The sequence below is a fragment of the Episyrphus balteatus genome, chromosome 1 (genome assembly GCF_945859705.1).
Source record: "Episyrphus balteatus chromosome 1, idEpiBalt1.1, whole genome shotgun sequence".
In the NCBI taxonomy this organism is placed as follows: domain Eukaryota; kingdom Metazoa; phylum Arthropoda; class Insecta; order Diptera; family Syrphidae; genus Episyrphus; species Episyrphus balteatus.
In genome coordinates, this window is record NC_079134.1 from 14,211,650 (window position 1) to 14,233,981 (window position 22,332).

Genomic DNA, 22,332 nt, shown 5'->3' on the forward strand with positions numbered 1-22,332 from the left:
AGTTATAGTACTTTCCCCTCAAATTTTTCTTTTTTACTTGAGAAAAACTGAATCTGCGAAAAAAAGATAGGTTCAAATGGGCATATTTTGGTTAATTTTCAATGAAAAAATTTGATGAGACCAGCATTTCAAAGAAAATTTACTCTTCTATGTTTTATTAGAGCAATGTTAATGTCTATCTCAGCCCAAATAAGAGACACAACCAAAAAAGCAAAAAAACGAAAAAAATTGATTTTGTTTGATTTTTTTTTTGTTTGTTTTGACTGTTTTGGTAAGGAAATTTTTTTTATAAATTTTTAAAAAACATTATTATTATAGGAAATTTTATTCTCTACAAAATTTATTAAGAACAATATCTCAAAATTATGCTTTGTTTACGAGATATATTGAAAAAACCAAAAAGGGGGCTTTTGCACCCCTATCTCCAGTTCCCACCCTCTCATTTAATAGCACTCCGCGGTTTTATCTTTTTTATAACCCATTGAACGATTCCTGCAATAAAACCCGTGAACATCTTACTTCCTTTCTGAAAGACATAATTAATAGCCGTAATTTTGGCGTTGGTGAAAAAATAGAAGGTTTGGTAATTTTCAGTTTTCTCGAAAAGTAAAAGAGATTTTGACTTTTAGTTTTCGGTGTTTGACTCAAAATATATAAGAGAAATTAAAACAAAAAAAAAATAATACTTGATTGGGTAAATTTTATGAAAAAAAAAAACTGTTTGAACTTTTTTTGAATTTTTTTTCAAAATTTTGTGTTTGAAATTTTTTGTTTCAAAAACTATTCATCAAAAAACATTTATATAAAAACCAAAAAGTAGTATAACTTTTTACCTTTAAAAAAAGGTATCGTTTAGTTTTGTAAGTGTTGCCGTTCTCTTTAAATATTTTTTTTTTGATTTAAGGTCGAGTTCTTAATTTAAAATTTTTTTCACATTCAAGTGCTTGGCAGACCGTTTTTGCCACGTCTCACGAGACTTTTTTTTTTGCAGTAACATGCCTGGGGATGTCCTTAAACATATTTCATAGGGGTGAATACTAAGCAATTACCTGCAAACTTTAGGTCGCTGGCTCTCGGTCTAATAGGGCAAGTTTAGGATTCGTAAAAAAAATCGAACTCGAGATAACAATTTTACGATGATGGAGAATGCCAAAAAAGTGGGTCCGGCAATTCTGTCTGTCTGTCCGTCTGTCTGTCTGTCTGTATGTACCTAGAGCTACAGCCTAAACTATTCGAGTGATTTTGTTCAAACTTGGTAGTTAACAGTTTTGGGTGATTCCCTAGAGGACAAATTCAAATTTTTTTTTAGGACCAAAACTAACGGTACCTGTCATATAACGGAAATAGAAAAGTTAATTTTTTTCAAAAACGGCTCTAACGATTTTGATTTAAATTTTTGAGTGTAGTATTACACATAAGAGCCAACTTTCGAAATAAAAAAAAAATATTTTTTTTACCGTTATTAACGGTACCTGTCAGAACGGTTTTTTTTATTTATGAATATCTCGTTCATATCAAAATTTTTATACAAAAGCGATTAGGTGAAGGTGATATTAAAATTTTAGAAAGTTATCAAAAAACTAGTTTTTGGGATTTTTAAAAAATATTTCAAAATTTTTTTTTGAAAAGTCAATTTTTTGAAAACGGGTTTATGAAAAATTTTGAAATTTCGTTTTTATGCGTAAATAAATTATTTCTTCAAAATGGCATACCAACTTTTTTTTTGAAAAATGTTAGAAAATTTTTATATATAAAAAATTATTTTTTTTAAAAAAACCGCTCTAACGATTTTCGAAAATTTTTTTCTAAAAATTCCTTTTTATACAAGAAGTAAACATGCATACTTTGTTTTTAGCATTTAAAAAATTATTATAAAAACAGATTTTATTTTTTTTAATTTCTTGAAAATATCAAATTTTAAATTTTCTTACGGCCGATTTCTTCACAGAGTCCTAGCGCTAGTACCGGTCCTAGTCCTAAAGTTAGTACTCAAATCGGTATCAACTCATTTCTTCACTCAAGTACAAAGCCCTAGAACTGTCAATTTAGGACCGAGTACTAGTTAGGACTTGGTACTAGCTAGCTCCTCAAAATCTGCTAGTACCTGGTTATTATACCAATCGTTAGTACTCAAATCGGTGACACTTCTTGATAAAACTTGAGTTTTAACTTTTTTTATTTTCATTTTTTCTTCTTAGGTCTTCTTAAGCGTCATTATAATTTTTTTTAATTATTTTTTAAATGGTGATTTCACTAAATGTAAACGTTTTTTGTCTATTTTGTTTTGTTTGATTTGCTGAATTATCAAAATAATCTATTTAAAACTTCAAAATATTGTCAAAATGACAGTTAGACCAGTTTTATACGAATTAATTCTTAGGACTGCGTTGTGAACTTAGATCAGGTCCTATAAATGTGAAGAAATACTCAGGTACTAACTTTTCGTTAGGACCGAGTACCAGTGCTAGTACCGGTCCTAGCTAGACCGGGTACTAAGCTGGGCTAGTATTCATGTGAAGAAATTGGCCGTTAATTTTCTTGAATAAAAAGCTTTAACATTAGAGTAACTTTAAGCATAAGACCAAGTACGTGCGACCCCAGTCGTTTTTATTTTTCTTCAAATAGTTTTTTTTATTTATGTCGGATTCTATTTAACCACTTGCATTCGATACTATACTATACTTTTTGGTTGTTTAAGAAATAAAAAAGTAGCAATCTCTAAATGGACAAAAGTAATAACTTAATGAATGGTCGATAGTTTTTATTTGATATTAAACTCATAGAATCATTCAGGGAAAATATATATTTGCTGTGGAAAAATGCACTTGAAGGTTATTAATGCAAAAATATCTCCTACTGATGGGTTAAAAGTAGTGATGGAAATTATCGAACGATTTTTTTCTTAAACGGCTGTGAAATATACGTCTCTATTCCATTAAAAAATCGTATGAGTTTGTTTGTTTAATTTTCGAGCGAATTGAATTTATAATAAAAAAAACAACGCTTTCTAGCAAAATTGAATAAATAATTCAAGAGAATCAAATTTAGGGTTACGCGTTGATATTTATACATTAATAAATCAAATCGAAGTACAGCTTACGAAAAAAAAATTAAAATGTACAAGCAAAGTGGCTTTAATTTACTGAATATTTATATTCGAATATTTTGAAAACGCGGCGTGATAGAAAAATTCTAATTTCAGGTTCAGGACACCAGATTCTAATGAACAATATTGAATAGTTTCAAGAAGAATTTAAATTCAAATTAGTGCAATAATGTATTTTGATTTTATATCTACAATTTTTTGAAATATCTTATCAAATCTTAAGGATTGACCAAATATGAGGCACACATTTTAATGGTTATTTTTTTTTTGTTTCTCGATTTAAGCAAAAAAGGTGTAAAAACTGATTTTTTTTTTAATATATGCAAAATCATGATTGATGGTCATAAAAGTACGACATTTGAAGTTCTAAATATCATGATAGCAACATATTCAATTTACTAGTTTGTACTCGACAGAAGATTAACAAGCATTTATTAAGCAATAAAACTTATGATTTATAGATACAAAATATTTCACAACACAACATAATCTAAATTACAATTTATTAATCAGGTAGGTATTTGAATAAAAAAATATAATCTTATTATTTTATTAAACAAAAATATAAGTATGTTGTGGTTTTCATTCATATTATTGATTGAGAACTTAAGACCATGGATGAACTTATAATTTATCAAATTTAAGTACAAGTCAATATTATTTTCTATTATAAAAAATGTTATCTAATCAAAAAATAGAATTTCTTGACTTTGTTTGCAAACGAAATACCAAAGTGAGTTGTGTTTTTTTTTTTTCAATTTGTATTTTAAACAATGATATCTTATTTTATGAAAATAAATAATAAGTAGTTAATTATTTTGTGATAGCATGTCTTGAAGGCAGCGGTTCAAAGTTTTTGTTGTAGTCCACCTACATTGCATGTGAAAATCTCATATTTACTAACTTTGGTCGTAAAATCTTTTAAAGTACCACATTGTGGTAACAAATAGAACAAATAGTAAGACAATCCCTAAAATAGTTAATTACTTTAAAGCATTAAGTTGAAATTCTTTATTATGGCGAGGTGGCTAAAACGAAATGAATCATCAGTTTGGCATTTTTAAGTGCAAGTATGAGTAACACCCTTGAGTTGGTTTATTTTTGACTTTCTAGTCATCCAGTTTTCATACAAAAACCATTTTTTTTATAACACTTTTGACTTAATTAGAAATTGTATCAATGATGCAAATGATATTTCCCATTTCCAATCTAAAACTTGGTAGTATCTACAACAAGTTTTTATAACATTGCCTGCATGATGTCCAATAATATTGTCGCTAGTCTTAATGACACTTTATTAACATGAGAGGCATCATGTGCCATGTGCACGGTGCACACACTGCTGCTGTTAGTTCATCACTGAGATAATCAGTCAATTAATTGCATGGTTGGCATTCTGGTCAATTTTATTGCACTGTTTTATTATCTACAACCTCTTATTAGGCATTACGAATGGGGGATGGGAGAAGGTTTAGACCAAAAACAAAATATATTACTGTCTATATTTTTTGTTCGATTGATTGCTAACTGCATTTACAAATAAAAATGTAGTAATTTTATCTTTCTACTTTGAGTGATATGGTAGTAGATTAATAAAAATTAAATTTATGAAGTAATGTTAGAAAGAATATTTGCTTATTTCGAAAAGCATTAATGTTAGTCTTTTTGTTTGAATGATTTTAATCAGATAATAAATAAAGACTTATTTTTGAAGTGTTAGCAACTTGTCCCCCGTTCATTGCAAGATAAACATATGCAAAAACATATGCAAAACTATAACTAGGACATTATTATTTATTATTTTGATAAGAATACCAAAACAAAAATATGAATATTTCACCAAGTCTAACGTTAAACTATTGAATATATTGAAATAAAATGAGTCAACTGAATTTTGTTTATTACAACAGTATGACACACACAATTATTTGCTTGTTTATCTTATCAATCCGAAAAATTAATATTCATCAAAAATAGTAAACGTGGATAGGAATAGAAGCTATGTACACCATTGAAATAAAATACACATACATACAAGATTGGGTCATACGTACTTTTTTATAATAGGAAATGAAACATTTGCGATTAGTTAAGGTTTTATTAAGGACCTATTAAAATTTAAATGTATATGTTTCATACGTCAGTCAGAACAAGTTCGTTAACACTTTCTAGACATGTGAGGATTTTTATCAGAAGAACCGACACATGATTTTTTATTCATGTGGTATTGCTAATCTCCTCTCTTTCGAGTGCATCACGTTACCGCTGTTTGTTGTTGAAATTCCCAATAAGATTCCATAACATGTATACATAGTGTGTAACCGCCAAATTCATTGGCTGGAGTTTATGCTTCTCCAAAAAAGAATCAACGATTATAAAATTATTTTCTTATAGACCGAGAGCCCACAGCAGATTTTGGGAGTGGAGGTATAACCGAAAATGGGTCATACGTATGTGTAGGTAATAGCGTCCTGATCAAGAATTCGAAAGTTTGGCAGGTTTATTTCACGGCATTCTATGGTTTATGAGGATTTGAAAAATGCATTTTTCCGATTTTTGTGTGGAGTATATAAACACTTAAATTCATATAAAGCCGATTTCTGGGAAAAGTTTATAAGAGTGGTAGACAATTTCGTGACAACTATGTATGTTTATTTGGCATTTCTATCCGCAGTTGGCGTTTGAAACAACACGCAGATGCCGATAGGAATATAAGCTAAACCAAGCTGTGGATATAATTTTGTCGAAAAGTTTTCAAAATTTTTGTTCAGTGTTGATATTTGGGAAATTCTACTGCTTATAGCTTTACAAAAAAAAAACACGCCTATTTTAAGATTTATCGATCTGTTGATATGAAATTTTGAGTTCTGAAGAGAAATGTTAATTTTTTTTTAATATTTAACGGAAGATGTGCAGAAAAATATTTAAAAAAAAAGAGAATTCGTTTATGAAGTATGCATTTCAAAATACAAATATTGACATGAAACAGCTTAGTTTTTACAGTTGTTTTACTAACTTCATATTCCATCGAGAAAAAAGCACAAATTACTAAGAAGCTCCAAGAGTACAGTTAAAGCTGAATAATTCAAAATTGCAGCTTAATAGTACATTAAAATAATAAGTTATAATACGCGACCGTTTTCCCATACAAGCTATCGATAATTTGTATGGGATGATTTTTAGCTCGGCTAATTTTTTTCGATACTTTGTATGGGAGCTAAAATTTAGCTCGATCTGCGTACTTTTTAAGAATAAAGGCTCAAATTCTGGAGAAAACATGGCGGAAGCAAATATGTGCCCCAAATATTTTTTTACTAAACCCATTTTATTAATCTAATTTTGAACTTGTTTTTCTTACATTAAAAAATATTTAAATTTCAAGAAAAAATTTAACTATCATAAAAAAATACTACTACCAAAGTATTGCGAACCATGGAATTCCCCAAATCATGGGATATAAAATCTGAGCTCATGGTATCGATAACAAGAGTACGTCATACGTTTGAGTTTAAATAAATAAAAAAAAACACAAAACAGTGTTAAGGCGCCAAAACCTTCAAAATATTTACTTTCACCGATATTTTGCCGGTTTTCAATGAAATAGCACCTTAATGAATCAACATCCACCATTTGGCCTAAATTAAATAAACAAACAAACAAAAAAAATTTGCCATTTGCCAACATTACTAATCAACAATTAACAATGTTGGTATATTATTAAAAACAAATTCATATTATTTCTCAATTGGTTTTTTTTTTTTTTTTTGTATTAACAAATAAAAAACTATTAAAGGAAGGCCCCCCGCCATTCATACAAAAATTTCAATGTATTTTTACTTGCGATATAGGTACTATAGGGCAAGTTTAGGATTCGTAAAAAAAATCGAACTCGAGATAACAATTTTACCAGACATTACGATGGTGGAGAATGCCAAAAAAGTGGGTCCGGCAATTCTGTCTGTCTGTCTGTCCGTCTGTCTGTCCGTCTGTCTGTCCGTCTGTCTGTCTGTCTGTCTGTGTGTACCTCGAGCTACCGCCTAAACTAATAGGGCGATTTTCTTCAAACTTGGTAGTTAAGAGTTTTGGGTGATTCCCTAGAGGACAAATTGAAATTTTTTTTTTAGGACCAAAACTAACGGTACCTGTCATATAACGGAAATAGAAAAGTTAATTTTTTTCAAAAACGGCTCTAACGATTTTGATTAAAATTTTTGTGTGTAGTGTAACACATAAAAGCTTTCTTTAAAAATAAAAAAAATATTTTTTGTACCGTTATTAACGGTACCTGCCATAGAACGGTTTTTTTGATTTACGAATTCCTAGTAAACGACTTAACAGATTTCGACCAAAATTTTTATACAGAAACGTTTTAATAATCAATATTTGAAAAAATTTAGAAATTTTCAAAAACCACGTTTTTGGATTTTTAAAAAATATTTCAAAATTTTTTTTGAAAAATCAATTTTTTGAAAACGGGTTGGTGAAAAATTTTGAAATTCCATTTTTATGTGTAAATTAATTTCTTCTTCAAAATGGCATACCAACATTTTTTTTGAAAAATGTTAGAAAATTTTTATATATAAAAAATTATTTTTTAAAAAAACGGCTCTAACGATTTTCGAAAATTTTTTTCTAAAAATTCCTTTTTATACAAGAAATAAAATGGCATACTTAGTTTTTTGTAAAAGTTCATTTAAAACGGTATTTAATTATTTATAAAAACTGATATTATTTTTTTTTTGCACCACTTATGAAATTCTGTAAAAATATCAAGTTTTAAATTTTCCTTTATTTTGCCCAATGAAAATCTTTAAAATTAGAGAAACTTTTACCATAAGAGCAAGTACGTGCGACCCCAGTCGTGCAATTTATTTTTTTTTGTTTATTTATTATTTACAAAGTGCGTAACAGACTATTACTACTTCACCAAACCAAGACCAAGAAACAGATATACCAACATCGTGTTGATCCCACAACAAAAAAACAACAAGTAAAGGAGGAACACCTAATCAAATTAACTTGCCGCACATGGAGAGTATTGATAGTGAAGTAAATGTATCCAATTACGTGCCGAGTTATTTTGTCATGAAAATATGATTGAATCTTTTTTCCGTTAATTTGTTGTTGCTTTTTAAGAGGGGGAGTGAGGTGAAGTGTGTAAGAGAAAAAAGGCAGAAGACATAACACTATCAATTAAATGGTAGAACTATATTCAGTTAGTTTAATTATAAGATAGAGAAGCAATAAAATGCACGACTGGGTCGCACGTTCTTGCTCTTATGGTAAAAGTAGCTTTTATCTTAAAGTTTTCTATGATGAAAATTATAATTTAATTAAAGAAATTAATTTCATCAGCAATTTAAAAAATATATAAATCTGTTTTTTTTAAATTAATGAAACACCGTTATAAATGATTTTGATCACAAATCAAAGTATGCCATCTGATTTCTTGCATGAAAAGGAATTTTTAGAAAAAAATATTTTATACATATTAATATTTTCAAAAAAAAAAAAAAATTGGTATGCCATTTTCAAGAAACAACTAAAATTTAAAATTTTTTCACCAACCCGTTTCAAAAAAATAAAAATTGAAATATTTTTAAAGGGTTGGGGTCAAAATTCTGTGTGTGCCAAAATTCGGATTCTGAAATTCTCTATTCCAAAATTCTATATTTTAAAATTCTGTAAAATCAAACTCTGTATTTTAAAGTTCTGTAAATTCAAAATTCTATATTCTGAAATTCTGTAGTTACAAAATTCTGGATTTCAAAATTCTGTAAATGATAAAAGAAAAATTGTTTCGATAATGAAAAAAAGTGGGCATTTTTTCTCATTATCAAAACAATATTTCTTTTATCATTTACAGAATTTTGGAGTACAGATTTTTGGTATTATGCTTTCCAGAAAATGCTTTGATTGAATTTGAATGACATATTTTGAATACCGAAATACTAGTAACATTTACGGCCATATTATTCACTAGTTTAAAAAATACATCTAGATGTACAGAAATTAAAATGTCAAAAATAATTGGATTTATTTTTCATATTTGACAATTTTACATCCAGATATATTTTTTAAACTAGTGAATAACATGGCCGTTAGCCAAGAATTTTCATACATATACATTTTTCATTATTTTGTTTTTTGTTATTTTTTATTTGTTTTTGTCTTTTTTTGTAAGGTCTTTTAAGGCCATTTGCTGAAACGAAACTTAAATTTGTATGAAGAACATAAACTCTTATTCCCTAATTTTTGCCTCTGCGTAAACTGTCACATAAGGTTTTATGTAGAACATAAATCCTTAAGTTTCGTTTTACCAAACAGCTCTTATACACTCTTATACTTAATTTGTTAATTGAATATAAATTGTTCAACAAACAAGATAAAAATGTTTAGGTTTGGGATATACAGAATTCCAAAAAGCAGAATAATGGATTTGCAGAATTTTGAAAACAGAATTTTGGATTTAAAGAATTTTGAAATACAAAATAATAGAAAAGCAGGATAATGGAATACAGAATTATGTATATTCACACAGAATTTTTTATTCAGATACAGAATTTTGGTCATACAGAATTTTGGAATACAGAATAACAATTAGTTCCCATTCTTCAAAAATCCAAAAATGTGGTTTTTGAAATTTTTTTAAAACTTTTATATTAAGCTTATTAAAACGCTGAAATCGGGTTAGTTGTGTACGTGATATTCAAAAACCAAAAAAAAAGCGTTCTATGCAAGGTACCGTTAATAACGGTTCAAAAACTATTTCTTTTATTCAGAAGGTTGGTCTTGTTTTGTAACATTACACACAAAAATTTTTAATTTAAAAGAAAGACAGACAGACAGAATTGCCGGACCCATTTTTTCGCAATGGGCAGGGGGGTCATTCCGTATCTCGATTATCGTCAGACGTTAACGTTTGGACGATAGAGTTGCTTCACGTAAAATTAAAAACGTCTATCGTTTGGACGTTCACGTTTTCGCTATTATTGTTTTGCTTCACGGAAGACGAAAATCGTCTAAACGTACACGCAAAAACGTTGACGTTTGGACGATAGCTAAATAGCTCACGTTTCCCATACGTTTATAGTTTTTTTATTTTTTCAAGGCTGTGCTGTGACCAAATACAATTTAAGATTCGAGTTTGTTTAGTATTAAATACAAAAAACATCAAATGATGGTTAATTTTTGGGGTTACTCTAAAAAAATTTAAATGACGAGTTTGTCCTAACAAACGTAATGGTTGTATGTATTATATTTACATGTGCATATAAAATATAGATATACATAAAATAATTGTTTTTGCAAGAAAAATGCAAATAAGAAACAAAAAAATTAAAACAAATATTTATTTTGCATTTTTCTTCTATTCATACCAAAACCCACCACCAAAAAAAAAAAAATGACAGGACAAAAAAAACAACACAAATATTAAAACAACAACGCATCTTCTCCCTCTTATTCGTAATGACAGACAGAGTCAGTATGACATTTAAAGCAGTTTGAGAATTTCTGAAAGCTCTCAAACTGCATGAAGAAATAAACGTAGACGAAACGTATTTCGCTGAGTTACGTGAAGCAAATTGTGGACGATCACGTCCACGATAAACGTTTTGACGATAAACGTTTTGAAAATTACGGAATGACCCCCCAGGTTAAGTAAATTTAAGTAAATTTCGCATCTCTGATTGGTTAGCTGTCAAATGAAATCCATCCAATTTAGTCAAATTCCCTAACTCGATTTACTCGTCTACCTAACTTTCCGTTCAGAAAATGGGCCGTATTGCGAGTGTCGTTGAATTTTCGATACGATAAAAGTCGATCGAATCCATGATATAAGAAAAGAAGTAAATATCATAAGCAGAAAGTCTGTATCGAGAACTGTCAGATGAAAGAAAAAAAGATGGCTTCCGAAAATGGTAAACGAAAAAGATCGAAAGATTGAACAAAAATATTCGTTCACAATAGAATTTAATATCACCAAAATACATTTTCGATAATCTATTTTTGACAAAAGTCGTCTATCGATAGAGATTCACAATACCAAGTCATTTTCGATGATCGACTGTAGACAAAAGTTGTTTATCGATAGACAAACGACATTCGAAATAGGGGGCAATGATTAAATATTTAGTCCCCAACGTTTCCTGAACGTGCCCATTCTCCATCATCGTAATGTTATGTTTGATTGTTATCTGGATTTCGATTTTTTTTTCGAATCCTTAACTTGCTCTATAGTACATTTTTATCGCTAGTAAAAAAAATATAAAATATGAAATGACGAAATGATTTGAAATCACACAATATCATTGGCATTGGCGGTAGCAGTCGACCTATTCATTGACTTGAAATTTTTTCTCAATCAAAACAATTAAATTTAGATGGAAAATGATAAAAAAAAAATAGAAATAGAAAATCAAACCAAAGTCAGCGCACCTAAAAAAAACTTAACAAAACTGCCAATCTACTAGTGCTGATGTTATCACTCTCCAAATCAAATCAAATCAACTCCTAGGAAAAAGATGACTCGTCTACGTACCTACTCGATGCTCGTGTGATGTACTCAAAATGTACTGATAACGAAAGCACTTCCATCACACACAAACTGATAACAAAAAATATAGCGAAACCAAAGATAATCGCCCCAATGTCAATGAGTAATTTCGCCGGAATATTCCCACAACTAAAAGTAAGCTATTCTCATCAACCTAATCAATGGAACTTGTGGTATATCGAATGAGTTGGCTTGGTTCTAGCTCTGACTGAATAAAGCCGACCAACAATTCGGAATATGTACATTAATTATCGCTTGCATAATGAGTTTGGGTGTAAAATTAGCACGTTTTTTGCGGTCGTACTTACAACTGAATGACTGACTCCCTTCGAGGTTCCATTTATATGTACAGGAAGGAACTGTCAGTCAGTCAGTATGGCAATATTGTGATGACACCCACGCTAGACGAAGATGTCAGGCGGGATAGTCATTTGCTCTTGGTACAGAGAAAAAACAACAAACAGTGGGTAGGTTTTTTTTTAGTGGTCAGAATAGAGGGCGTGTGACCCAGTTTATAGGGATTCCAGTCAAGACAGTCTAAAGAACGACCACAAAAACCACCACCAACTATACCCAAAAACCACTGACTCAGTAAGAATAGAAGGCAAACATAAGAAGAAAAAAAAAACTCGAGGCAGGTTTCTTTTCTTCTTTGCTTTGATTGTAGCGCGATAGAAAGAAGAAGAGACTCGACTCGAGTTGACCATGAATAGGCTGGTTGGCTGGCATGTCAGCCAGTGTAAGGGAAAGGGATAGGTTTTTTTTTGAGACGACAAGAAAAAAAATTAATACTAAATAAATGTGAGAATATGAACAGATTTGAATTTTTCATATGCAAACTTACCCCATTTGAAATTGTGCCATTATTTGTATTTGTAGTCGATTTATATCCATTTAAACGATGACGCACTTCGATATGCTTAATAATATCAGGCGATGCAGATTCGAAATTTTCAGATGGAAAACTTAATTCGGCTTCGCCGTCGATGCTAGCAAATTTACCCATTCTGTCAAGTCAAACGATTTACCAAACACTGCGAAAAACGATTAATAAATTTTTTATTTTTTACAAATGAATTTCCATTGGAAGTGGCTTGATGTATTTTGTTTTTGTAAAATTTATTTTACATGGATGAATTTTTTAAAAATGGATGGTATTGGAAGTGGTTGAGCTAGTTGGAGGTAGATGGCAGAAAAAGCTATGGGGAAGCGTTGGTAGAGTTTGATCTTATGGCATTTTCCTATAGTCCAAAAAAAATCTGACATTGCAGATTTTTTAGCCAAAAATTATAGAAATAAGCCTGGTATGAAGATGAAACGAAGGCTGAATTCATAAATGAATCACTGCTTTTGCATCACAATTTTTCGTTTGGAAAGAAAACACTACCTTGCCTACAAAGTATCACTTAAGTGATGCAAAATTTTGCACCAGAAATATTTTTGATTCAAGTTTTTGATGCGTTACTGAACTCAATCAAAGTCTTCGAACTCGACAGTGAAAATGATAAGGAAAAAATATCATGGGGTATTAATGTTCCCGTAATTTTTTTATTAATCAAAAACTCTCGGATCAAAATTATCAAGAAACTTATAATACCTGTTACTTACGACTTGCGACTTGTAACAGGTATTAGAGGAGCATTTTGTTTTTTAAGCTGATTATTCGCCTGAACTACAAATATCAAAGATGAATTTTATAACAAGTAACAGGTATTTTATAAGTTCCTTGGTAATTTTGATTAAAGCCTGGTACGCTGCTCGCGCAAAATTTTAGCTCCCATACAAATTATCGAAAATTTTTAGCCGAGATAAAATGGATCCCATACAAATTATCGATAACTTGTATGGGAATTTTATCTTGGCTAAAATTTAGCGCGAGCAGCGTACCAGGCTTAAGCAGATAACATAACTAACATTTCAACTTCGGTTAAGGTATTACAAAAGCTACATTTCAGCTTCTTTTAAACTTTAGTAAGGTTTTTGGGCATGGAAAAAGGAGAACGTTATACAAGTTTGACCCTCTATAAGGATTTTAAACGAAGCTTTACCGAAGCTCTACCGAAGCTTTGAGATTTGACAGATAGCTTCGGAAGAGCTTGTATAGCTCTTTAATACATATCTTATCGAAATTAAAAAAACAACTACAAAAACAAAAAAGAATTCTTTTTTAACTGGTTTTTATTTGAATTTAAATCTTGAATTTTATCTTTTGACCTGAAATTATACTAGTTTTTAGTATATCTATTGATAATAATTTTAAAAGTATATAATTTTTTTAGCACACCCAGGAATCGAACTTCGTACCTACTTGGTGGCAGTCCGCCACTCAACCCACTCGGCCATTCTAGTATATTCATTAATGAAATCAAAAACTTAATCAGTTCAAATAGCAGAAATGTCAAAAAAATGTCTGAGCTAAATTATTCAATGTCAAAACCAAAAAGTGTCCGAGCTAGATTATTCAATATCAAAACCAAAAATCAAATACTAAACTTGGTAATTTCTGTAAAGCTTCCATAAATTCACTAAGCAGGCTTTTCCGAAAACAATCTTTTTTCGTTTAAGTTTCTTTAACAGTATTTAAACAACTTATTAGAAGTCGTTAAACAAGTTCGAACTTCTATAAGCAATTAAATTCTGAAGCAAGCTCAATACAAGCTGTATAAAAAGAAGTACCTGCGAGATCTCAATTTATAGAAGCTGTTGTGCTAGTTGAGAATTTTGATCCGAATAACAGGTATTATAGGAGCATTTTTTTTTTAGCAGATTATTCGCCTGCAAGTATCAAGGCTTGGCCACACCGGAGGGTATGCGGTATAGCGGTAACGATATTTGTATTAAAAAAATTCCACACCCGAACGTTGATGTGTCAGTTTGGAATTTTTTCCATACAAATACCCGTACCGTTACCTGTACCTCTACCGCGTACCCTCCGGTGTGGCCAAGCCTTCAATCAATAACTTTCAGAGCTACCAAAATAACAGAAAATGTCTAGTTCAGGCTCAGAAGGACTTTGGAAGCACAGAGCTATTAAGGATAAAAATTAATTAACAGGCAGAAAAATGTGTTTGTTTTCTCTTCCTTAAGGCTTGACCACACCGGAGGGTATGCGGTAGCGGTACGGGTACCGGTAACGATATTTGTATGAAAAAAATTCCACATCTGAACGTTGATATGTCAGTTTGAAATTTTGTTCATACAAGTACCGTTACCTCTACCCATACCGCTACCGCATACCCTCCGATGTGGCCAAGCCTTTAAGCCTGGTACGCTGCCTAAATTTTAGCTGAGATAAAATTCCCATACAAGTTATCGATAACTTGTATGGGATCCATTTTATCTCGGCTAAAAATTTGCGATAATTTGTATGGGAGCTAAAATTTAGCGCGAGCAGCGTACCAGGCTTTAGTGTAAATTTTTTTCACTAACTGTTATTTCAGTAACAGGTATTTATACCTGTTATTGTAAAGTAGCAATAACAGGTAGTAACAGTTATCGAAAAGTAGCAGCTAATCCCATCCCTACTAAAAGCCATTTCAGTTTATTTAATGTGCATTTTTGCCATTGACCTATTATATATGGACTGCCAGGACCAGGTTCAAGCTATGGTGGCGCCGCTTGGTAGGGCAGCGGGAAATAGTAATTTGACATCTAGTTTTGTGACTTTTGCTTGTCAAAAAAAAAAACAAGAATTTAATTATTTGCAGAAATTGTCAAAGGAATTTTGTTTCCCAAGAATAAAAAGGTAACAAAAAATTAAAAATATAGTAATATATTCTTTTCAGAGTTTTATTCCAAGTTTTATAATTTAAATTTTTATTCTATTCTTTCATTTTAGAAAACAATTTAACAAAAATGGACAATCAAATCAGTTTTACCAGCAGCAACTCAATAGGAACCCTCTAAATCTCTCAAAAGAAAATCGGACTCTCCAAAGGCAGCAGAACTCCAAACCGAATATGCAGAATAAGCCACACCCGAATTACGGGATGAGTTTTACATCAAACGTGAAACGATGAGACATCAATTCATCTGGTATTCCAGGAGCAGGAATAGTCGTTGTACCCATCTTGGATCATCGGCTGCAGCAAGTTACTCTTGATGGCAATGCCAGGAGGACATCATTGGAACATCAAAAATAACCTTGGGCAAAATGAAACCTGCTCATGTTGTGGCTGGATATATACACAATGTGTTGTGGCTAATGGAATACCAACCAGCTCTAACTGAACACCTGATACAGGTGTTGGTTCAAAAACTGCTCATTCTTGATGTGAATGCACCACGAAGTGAAATTGAAGAAGCTGAATTTGAGGAAGAAAACGAAGACGACATGGATGATGATGAAGATATTGACGAGGAAATGTTTAAAATGGAAGATGCAACAAGAACCACAACAACGACGCCACAAGAAACTCGTGAAATTCTACCAATGACCCATCCAACCGCCCATACTTTTGATATGTGTATGGAAAAGATGTATTCATTCTTTGATCAATTCAATCCAAAGAAAGAACTAATTGGAGATGAAGGTGATAAAATCCTCAAAACACTTTCTCATGCTCTGGAGTCATAACACGCATCATGTACAATTTTTAGTATTTTATTCTTGTAGTTTTAAGGTAAGTTCCATACTCTGAAATGTTAGAAAGAAATATAACATTTTTCTTTTCTTAGAATAACCTTGGAGAGAAATTTCTTGAATTTCTTTGGAATAAAATGAAAGATCCCAATAAATTGGCAATAATACGGATTAAATCATCAATGTCTGACGATGAGCACATTGAACCGCCCGCCTTTAGTCCAGCTACACTTGGTCTACATCGTGTCGGTACCTTGCCACCTCCAAAACCTCAAACCTCACAACCAATTCAAATGTTAAATGCTCGTGGAATGCCCGTTCGCGTTCGAAAACGTAATCGTCTATTCTTTGACGATGAACTGGTAAATTATAACAAAGCTCTTTGTGTTAAGCAATCGCCTCGCAAAATTACCATACCACAAAAACAACCAAGAACACCAGTTAAAACTCCATCAAAAGCTTTAAAAAAGAGAAAAACAATCGGCGGTACACGTTATGTGCGTTACGAAGAAAAGCAACAAACACCTCCCGAAAAACGTTCTCCTAGCAAATACTTTTCGTCCCCGACAGCATCAACATCACGAAATGCACTGATACCAGCCGACAAGCTTATGGAACAACAAATCGGTTTACGTTTACGAAATTTGCTTAAGCTACCCAAAGCCCAAAAATGGGTTATATTCGAATGGTTCTACTCATTTGTAGATAAGCCTCTTTTTCAAGGTGAGAACGATTTCCAGATTTGTCTTAACGATGTAGTGGTAGCGTTGATGCATTCGACTCCCTCAGCTCTACTTATCGGGTGTCTTTTAATCGCAGTGATCCATTGTTGGGCCAATAGCAATACGACAGTCCGTTCAAGAATCCAGTTATTGAACGTGATAATATCGGTGGCTTCCTAGTGAAGCTATTAGAGACCATTGTTCGATTGAAGCGAGCAATTGCTATAAAGAAATCTAAACTAAATCGACTGAAAGAAATGAATTCAGAAGCAGAAATTAAAAATGCAGCAGCAGCTGCATCATCTTCTTCATCGTCCGGAGAGGTGAAAGCTGGTCTGTTGGATAGCGATAATGTTGAAGTGTTTCAAAAACACGTTCAAATCCATTTACACCATATTCGACTTGGCACTGGTCAATTGGCTATGTCACCGAGCATAAATGTGCAGCAGCACAATGCAACTTTGACTTTAACTTTACTTTAACTAACCAAAATCTATTTAATTTTACTTTTGTTGTATATTCAAATTTTCTATTGAATTAAACATATTTTTTTTCTATCCCCAAAGAGGCAGTTTTTTAAAGTTTTTTTTTTATTGAAGAATCATTAAGTTAAGAAGAAAAGAAAAAGTATTTAATCGTCGTTTTCTTCTTCACTGCTGCCTTCGCTGGATTGACCTAGCCATTCTATGAGTTTCTGCAATGGTGCTTTCAACCACTCTGAATCATCATCCAACTCATTGTGCCACATGCGGATAGCTTCTTCAGACACAAATTCCTTATCATAGAGATAATGAATAATCTGGGAAACCTTGGCTCTCAGAGCTGGTTGTTCTTCACAGTATTCCTAAAAGTTTTAAAAGCAATACAAAGAAAAAAAGGTCAAAATCTTTTTTTAAGAATACAAAAACTTCACACACGACTTACCTGAATTGCCTTCAAACAATCCAACATAGTATCATCGCTTTTTATATTATTTGAAACAACCATACCCAAGCGACCCAATACCTGATTGTTGGCACTTAAGACATTTGTTGTTGTTGCCTCTTTAATTGGATCTAAACTGAATACCGCTTTGACGATATTGAAATTTACTTCCTTTAAAGACATATTGTAGGCATAGCGAGATGAGTTGATTTCAAGAATCAAGAAATCCGGATTGGATTTGAGTTGAATTCCACGAACCAAAGAGTCCAAGACTTCGGATAAAAATACTGTAGATGAGGTGCATGCAAGAAAGGAGCCACGCTATGATTAGCAGGAATATAGTTTCTATTGGTACAAGGTGATTACTATTTGCATCATCAGGTATTGGAGAGCCTTGGTGTGAATCATCATCTTCGTCACTGGTTGTTGAATTGTAATCGCTTTCGTCCGCATTGATTAGATGTGATAGTCTCATCATTTTTGGAATTTCTGTTTTTGTCGATTGCGTTGGTAATTCATCTTCTGAATCGGATGCGAAGAGCTAGCTTCTGTGTCGTTGTTGAGGATGTAAGCTTTGACTCCGATTTTTTCTGTTTCATCTGTGTGTTTCATCTCTGAATCGGATGCGAAGAGCTCTTCTGTGTCGTTGTTGAGGATGTAAGCTTTGACTCCGATTTTTTCTGTTTCATCTGTGTAAAAACTAAATGGATGATTCAATTCATCATAAATACTTTTTTAATAACTTACCATTTTCCCCATGAGCTTTTTTAACAAGAACTTTCTCTATATTCGACTTCTGTGGAATAACACAACCATCGCCATAATAGGTCAATGATTTTTGCCCATACAAATTTTTTTACCACGTTAAAATGCTTAGAACAAAAATTTATAATAAAACATGAAATTTTGCTATGTAAAGCCTAGTACGCTGCTGAAGCGAAACGAAAATTTCCATACGAAAATTTCATTAACGAAATCTTGAACGAAGTTAAAGGAGAATGGACAAGTTTGTATGGAACGTGGACGTTACGCGGCCAGGAATGAATTTGTTATTATTTTTTGATGTAATTAAGGTTTACAAAGATTGTGCAGAAGTTTTATCCTTGTGACGTACTTCAACAACGGATAAAATGCATTTTTGCATTTAACACTTTATATAGATTGCCTCAATATTATAAATTAATTGTGTATTTTAAGTGCAAAATATGATACTCTGTCATTTTCCCTGAGTCTGAAGACCTTTATCTTGAATATCCAATCCTCCATAGTAAAAGTTTTTCCTAGGTTATAATTCTTTCATTTGATACCAATTTCATTGATGGCCGCTCAACGTCCAAAATGCCCATTCTCCTTTGTTTTGTTTTTGCTTTAAAACTTATTTTCTGATGTTTTTTCTTGAATTTTTATTATTTTTACTATGCTATAATACCCGATGGTATTTTTTTGTTAACATGTCCGCTGTCGACTTTGGAGACTTCAAAATTTTTCGTTTCGCATCAGCAGCATACCAGGCTTAAAATCTCAAGTTTTCTTGCCCAATTCTACATTTTCCCGAAGTTGAGAAAACTAGAAGTTGATAAACTCTCGAGTTGAAAATCGAAAGTTGAAAACGTCAACATTGAGTGAACAAAAGCACATTCTATAGTTGAAGATAAAAATCCTCAAGTCATGTTTGAATAAAATGAACAAATAATTAAATCCTTGGATTAATGAAAGATTTTAGGATTTAATGGATTGGATTTAAAGTTAACTTTAATCTAAACTAAATCCAGAGTGTATAATATAATATAATATGGCCGTAATAAATCGGAGATTTAACTAAGTAGATTTAGAATAAAGCCAAATAACTACAATGACCTAAAAAGTAAAAAAGTGGGATATTTACAAAAGTAAAAAACTACAAAAATTATTTTTTAAACCAAAAAATAAGCTTTCTGCATCATTATTTTTAATTTTGTGGTCAAAAAAACTGTCATAAAATGAGTTTGAAAATTTTCACTTTTTGACTTTTTACAAAAAGTGGCCATTGGAGTTAACCCAACAAACAATTTTGGTTCTATAAAACTTTACAGATGCAATTGTTGCTTCTGTAAAGCCTTATAGAAGCAAAATTTTTAGTAGGGAAGGCTTTTAAGCCTAGTATGCTGCTGATGCGAAACGAAAAATTTTCCAAAGTCGACAACGAAAATGTTAACGAAAAAATATCATTCTGTCAAAGTCAAAATAAAAACAATTCATAACTAATTTAAAATCAAGAAAAATTAACAGAAAATAATTTTTAAAGCAAGAAATAAATGAATTAAAAGTGAAAGAACGGTCAACACTTCTCTTGGAGCCAAGAAAAATGCACAGTACAGTAAGAAGTAAGTGACAAATGAGTGAAAACTCTCCAATTTTTGGCTAGAGCTGCGTATTCAAAAACAAAAAGCAAAACGAAATTTTTCGTTCAAGATTTCGTTAACGAAATTTTGTATGGAAAGTAGTACGGGAAGGGGTGTTTATCACACCAGAGTTGGTGATTGAAGCCATAAAAAATAAAAAAAAAATTGTAGTTAATCTCTCAAAATTTTTACCTTATCTGCCAAATTTCGAGCTAGTTTTCCAGGGGCGAAATCACTTTTATTGGTGATGACCAGGCGATGCAATCATTGATCGCCAATGTTTCAGACAACCAATGATGGTGTAAATATAATTTCCAGTCTATTTTTTGTTGAGAAAATAAAATTGTTTATAATTTGATTATAATGATGATGAACAATATTACGACCAGACATTTTTGCTGGTGCCCCTTGGGTTAACTATTTATCTGCACTCTGACCCTTTATCAATACATTTGCATCTGTACACCCACACTAATAGAAAAACGGCTTCACTGATTTGGAATAACACTAGTGAACTTAAGTTGTTTTTGAAATTGCAATTTTCAATTATACAAAATAATGATAACTCTGTGAAAATGATTCAATTCAATTTATTAAAGTATGTATCTTATTTTTCATCAATGTTTTCATATGACTTTACACGTAAAATAATAACACGGTGCGACACTGAAAATACACCCGAGAAATAACATAGTGTAAGCTGTTCGTATGGTCGAATAATGCATAAAAATATTTTTGTTATATTTTTGGAACCCTCCATTTTTTTTTTATTTACAAAAAACCATTTTTACAGACCTTACGATGTAATCTATCAATATTTCAGTCATTTTTCTAACAACTCTCAATATGTTATATGTTTTTGGAAAGAGGATTTCCAGACCTTTTGAATGATGTATAGAAGTCTATTGTTTAAACAAATTAAGTGTAGGTTTTTATCCCACAAATCTTGAAAAAGTGATTTTTTTCACAATTTTTTCAACTTTACCCAATTTTTTTTGCAAAATAAAACAAACAAAAAAATTAAGTAAGGTTATATTCTGAAAGAATATACATTTAGGCACAAATTGGCGTATTTTTTTTATTGAATTTGACCAAAACTGCGGAATCTATGCTATTTTTTCGTAAATAGAAAATGTGGTTTTTCATGATGTGAATTGCAAGGTGCACAATAGGGTATTCGTTATTTTAAAATAATAACAATTTCTATGCTCCTAGGATCTTATAAGGTTGGAAATAAACTAAAAAAAAATATTCCCCAAGTTTCAAGTCTCTAACTTAATTCTAACCCGTGCCGCCAAGCGGTTGAAGTTTCTTATGGGAATAACATGGGGTTTCTTGGACCTTGTTCCATCAATTTTAAATTCCAGCCAAACCATTCGTTCAAAAAATTTAAAACTTTACAGACTCAAATTTAATAAGTGTAGCTATCATGTGAAAATTTTTCAGATTTTTAATTGTTATAATTTTAGAGCTTGGTATAAAAATTCTTTTTTTCAGACTTTTTCAAAAATCGCTTTTTACCCGTTTAATGTCAAAAAATTAAAAAACATACATTTTTATTCACTATTTTTATGCATTATTCGACCATACGAACAGCCTACACTATATTATTTCTCGGGTGTATTTTTTTTTTTTTTTTATTTTGTAGCACAGTGTAATCAGTAAACCAACTTTACAGACACAAACATTTGTTTATTTTAGATATTTCGTCATACTTCTCTGTAGCTACTTCAGATTAAACTATCTCGATAAACTGACTCAATTTATTAAATATTGATTAACTTTGGTTTTCCGCAAAAACTACGACTGCAAAACAAAAACATTTTCATATTTTCTCTTCCCCCTGTTTTTCAACAAAATACCTACGCCCTTGTACAAAAAAATCCTAAAATTCACGATGAATTTTCTGATTAGAAAAATACTGGAATGCAAATGATTACAAAAGTATTCATCCAATATCTTCCATTCCACTTTTCCATAAAATAACTACAAAAATATGTCTTTCTTACTCTTTGTTAATCTCTCATATTTCCCTCTAAATTTTACTTCTCTCTCATATA

The 22,332-nt window shown here is 31.2% G+C and overlaps 4 protein-coding genes across 4 annotated transcripts in view; 2 read left to right on the forward strand and 2 right to left on the reverse strand.

Annotated features, from left to right (window-relative positions):
* Positions 1-12,720, reverse strand: part of LOC129917699 (serine palmitoyltransferase 2) — a 28,598-nt gene extending 15,878 nt beyond the window's left edge. The window contains exon 1 of the mRNA XM_055997766.1: positions 12,508-12,720. Coding sequence (XP_055853741.1) covers positions 12,508-12,669 — 162 coding nt within the window. The 5' untranslated portion in view covers positions 12,670-12,720. The remainder of the gene's footprint in view (positions 1-12,507) is intronic.
* Positions 12,721-15,242: 2,522 nt separating this feature from the next.
* Positions 15,243-16,303, forward strand: LOC129905356 (RNA polymerase I-specific transcription initiation factor RRN3-like). The gene is made up of 2 exons (XM_055980827.1): positions 15,243-15,408; positions 15,502-16,303. Exon 2 carries the CDS (start codon positions 15,817-15,819, stop codon positions 16,237-16,239), a length of 423 nt encoding a protein of 140 aa, XP_055836802.1. The 5' UTR covers positions 15,243-15,408; positions 15,502-15,816; the 3' UTR covers positions 16,240-16,303.
* Positions 16,304-16,351: 48 nt separating this feature from the next.
* On the forward strand, positions 16,352-17,548 carry LOC129907168 (uncharacterized). The gene is made up of 2 exons (XM_055983255.1): positions 16,352-17,006; positions 17,087-17,548. Exons 1-2 carry the CDS (start codon positions 16,383-16,385, stop codon positions 17,447-17,449), a joined length of 987 nt encoding a protein of 328 aa, XP_055839230.1. The 5' UTR covers positions 16,352-16,382; the 3' UTR covers positions 17,450-17,548.
* LOC129907042 (translation initiation factor eIF-2B subunit epsilon-like) lies at positions 17,482-18,712 on the reverse strand. The gene is made up of 4 exons (XM_055983085.1): positions 18,639-18,712; positions 18,258-18,580; positions 17,892-18,178; positions 17,482-17,811 (listed from the first exon to the last, which is right to left on the reverse strand). Exons 2-4 carry the CDS (start codon positions 18,367-18,369, stop codon positions 17,599-17,601), a joined length of 612 nt encoding a protein of 203 aa, XP_055839060.1. The 5' UTR covers positions 18,370-18,580; positions 18,639-18,712; the 3' UTR covers positions 17,482-17,598.
* Positions 18,713-22,332: the final 3,620 nt, after the last annotated feature.

What these genes read in the sequence shown, in the direction of transcription:
- LOC129905356 (XM_055980827.1), top strand. Translation starts at nt 15,817, where the DNA reads ATGAAACCTGCTCATGTTGTGGCTGGATATATACACAATGTGTTGTGG.
- LOC129907168 (XM_055983255.1), top strand. Translation starts at nt 16,383, where the DNA reads ATGAAAGATCCCAATAAATTGGCAATAATACGGATTAAATCATCAATG. An exon ending in TTTGTCTTAACGATGTAGTG is followed by an intron (nt 17,007 to 17,086) that starts GTAGCGTTGATG and finishes TTGGGCCAATAG; the next exon opens with CAATACGACAGTCCGTTCAA.
- LOC129907042 (XM_055983085.1), bottom strand. Translation starts at nt 18,369, where the DNA reads ATGATGAGACTATCACATCTAATCAATGCGGACGAAAGCGATTACAAT. An exon ending in AATACCTGATGATGCAAATA is followed by an intron (nt 18,179 to 18,257) that starts GTAATCACCTTG and finishes CCTCATCTACAG; the next exon opens with TATTTTTATCCGAAGTCTTG. An exon ending in ATTGTTTGAAGGCAATTCAG is followed by an intron (nt 17,812 to 17,891) that starts GTAAGTCGTGTG and finishes TAAAACTTTTAG; the next exon opens with GAATACTGTGAAGAACAACC.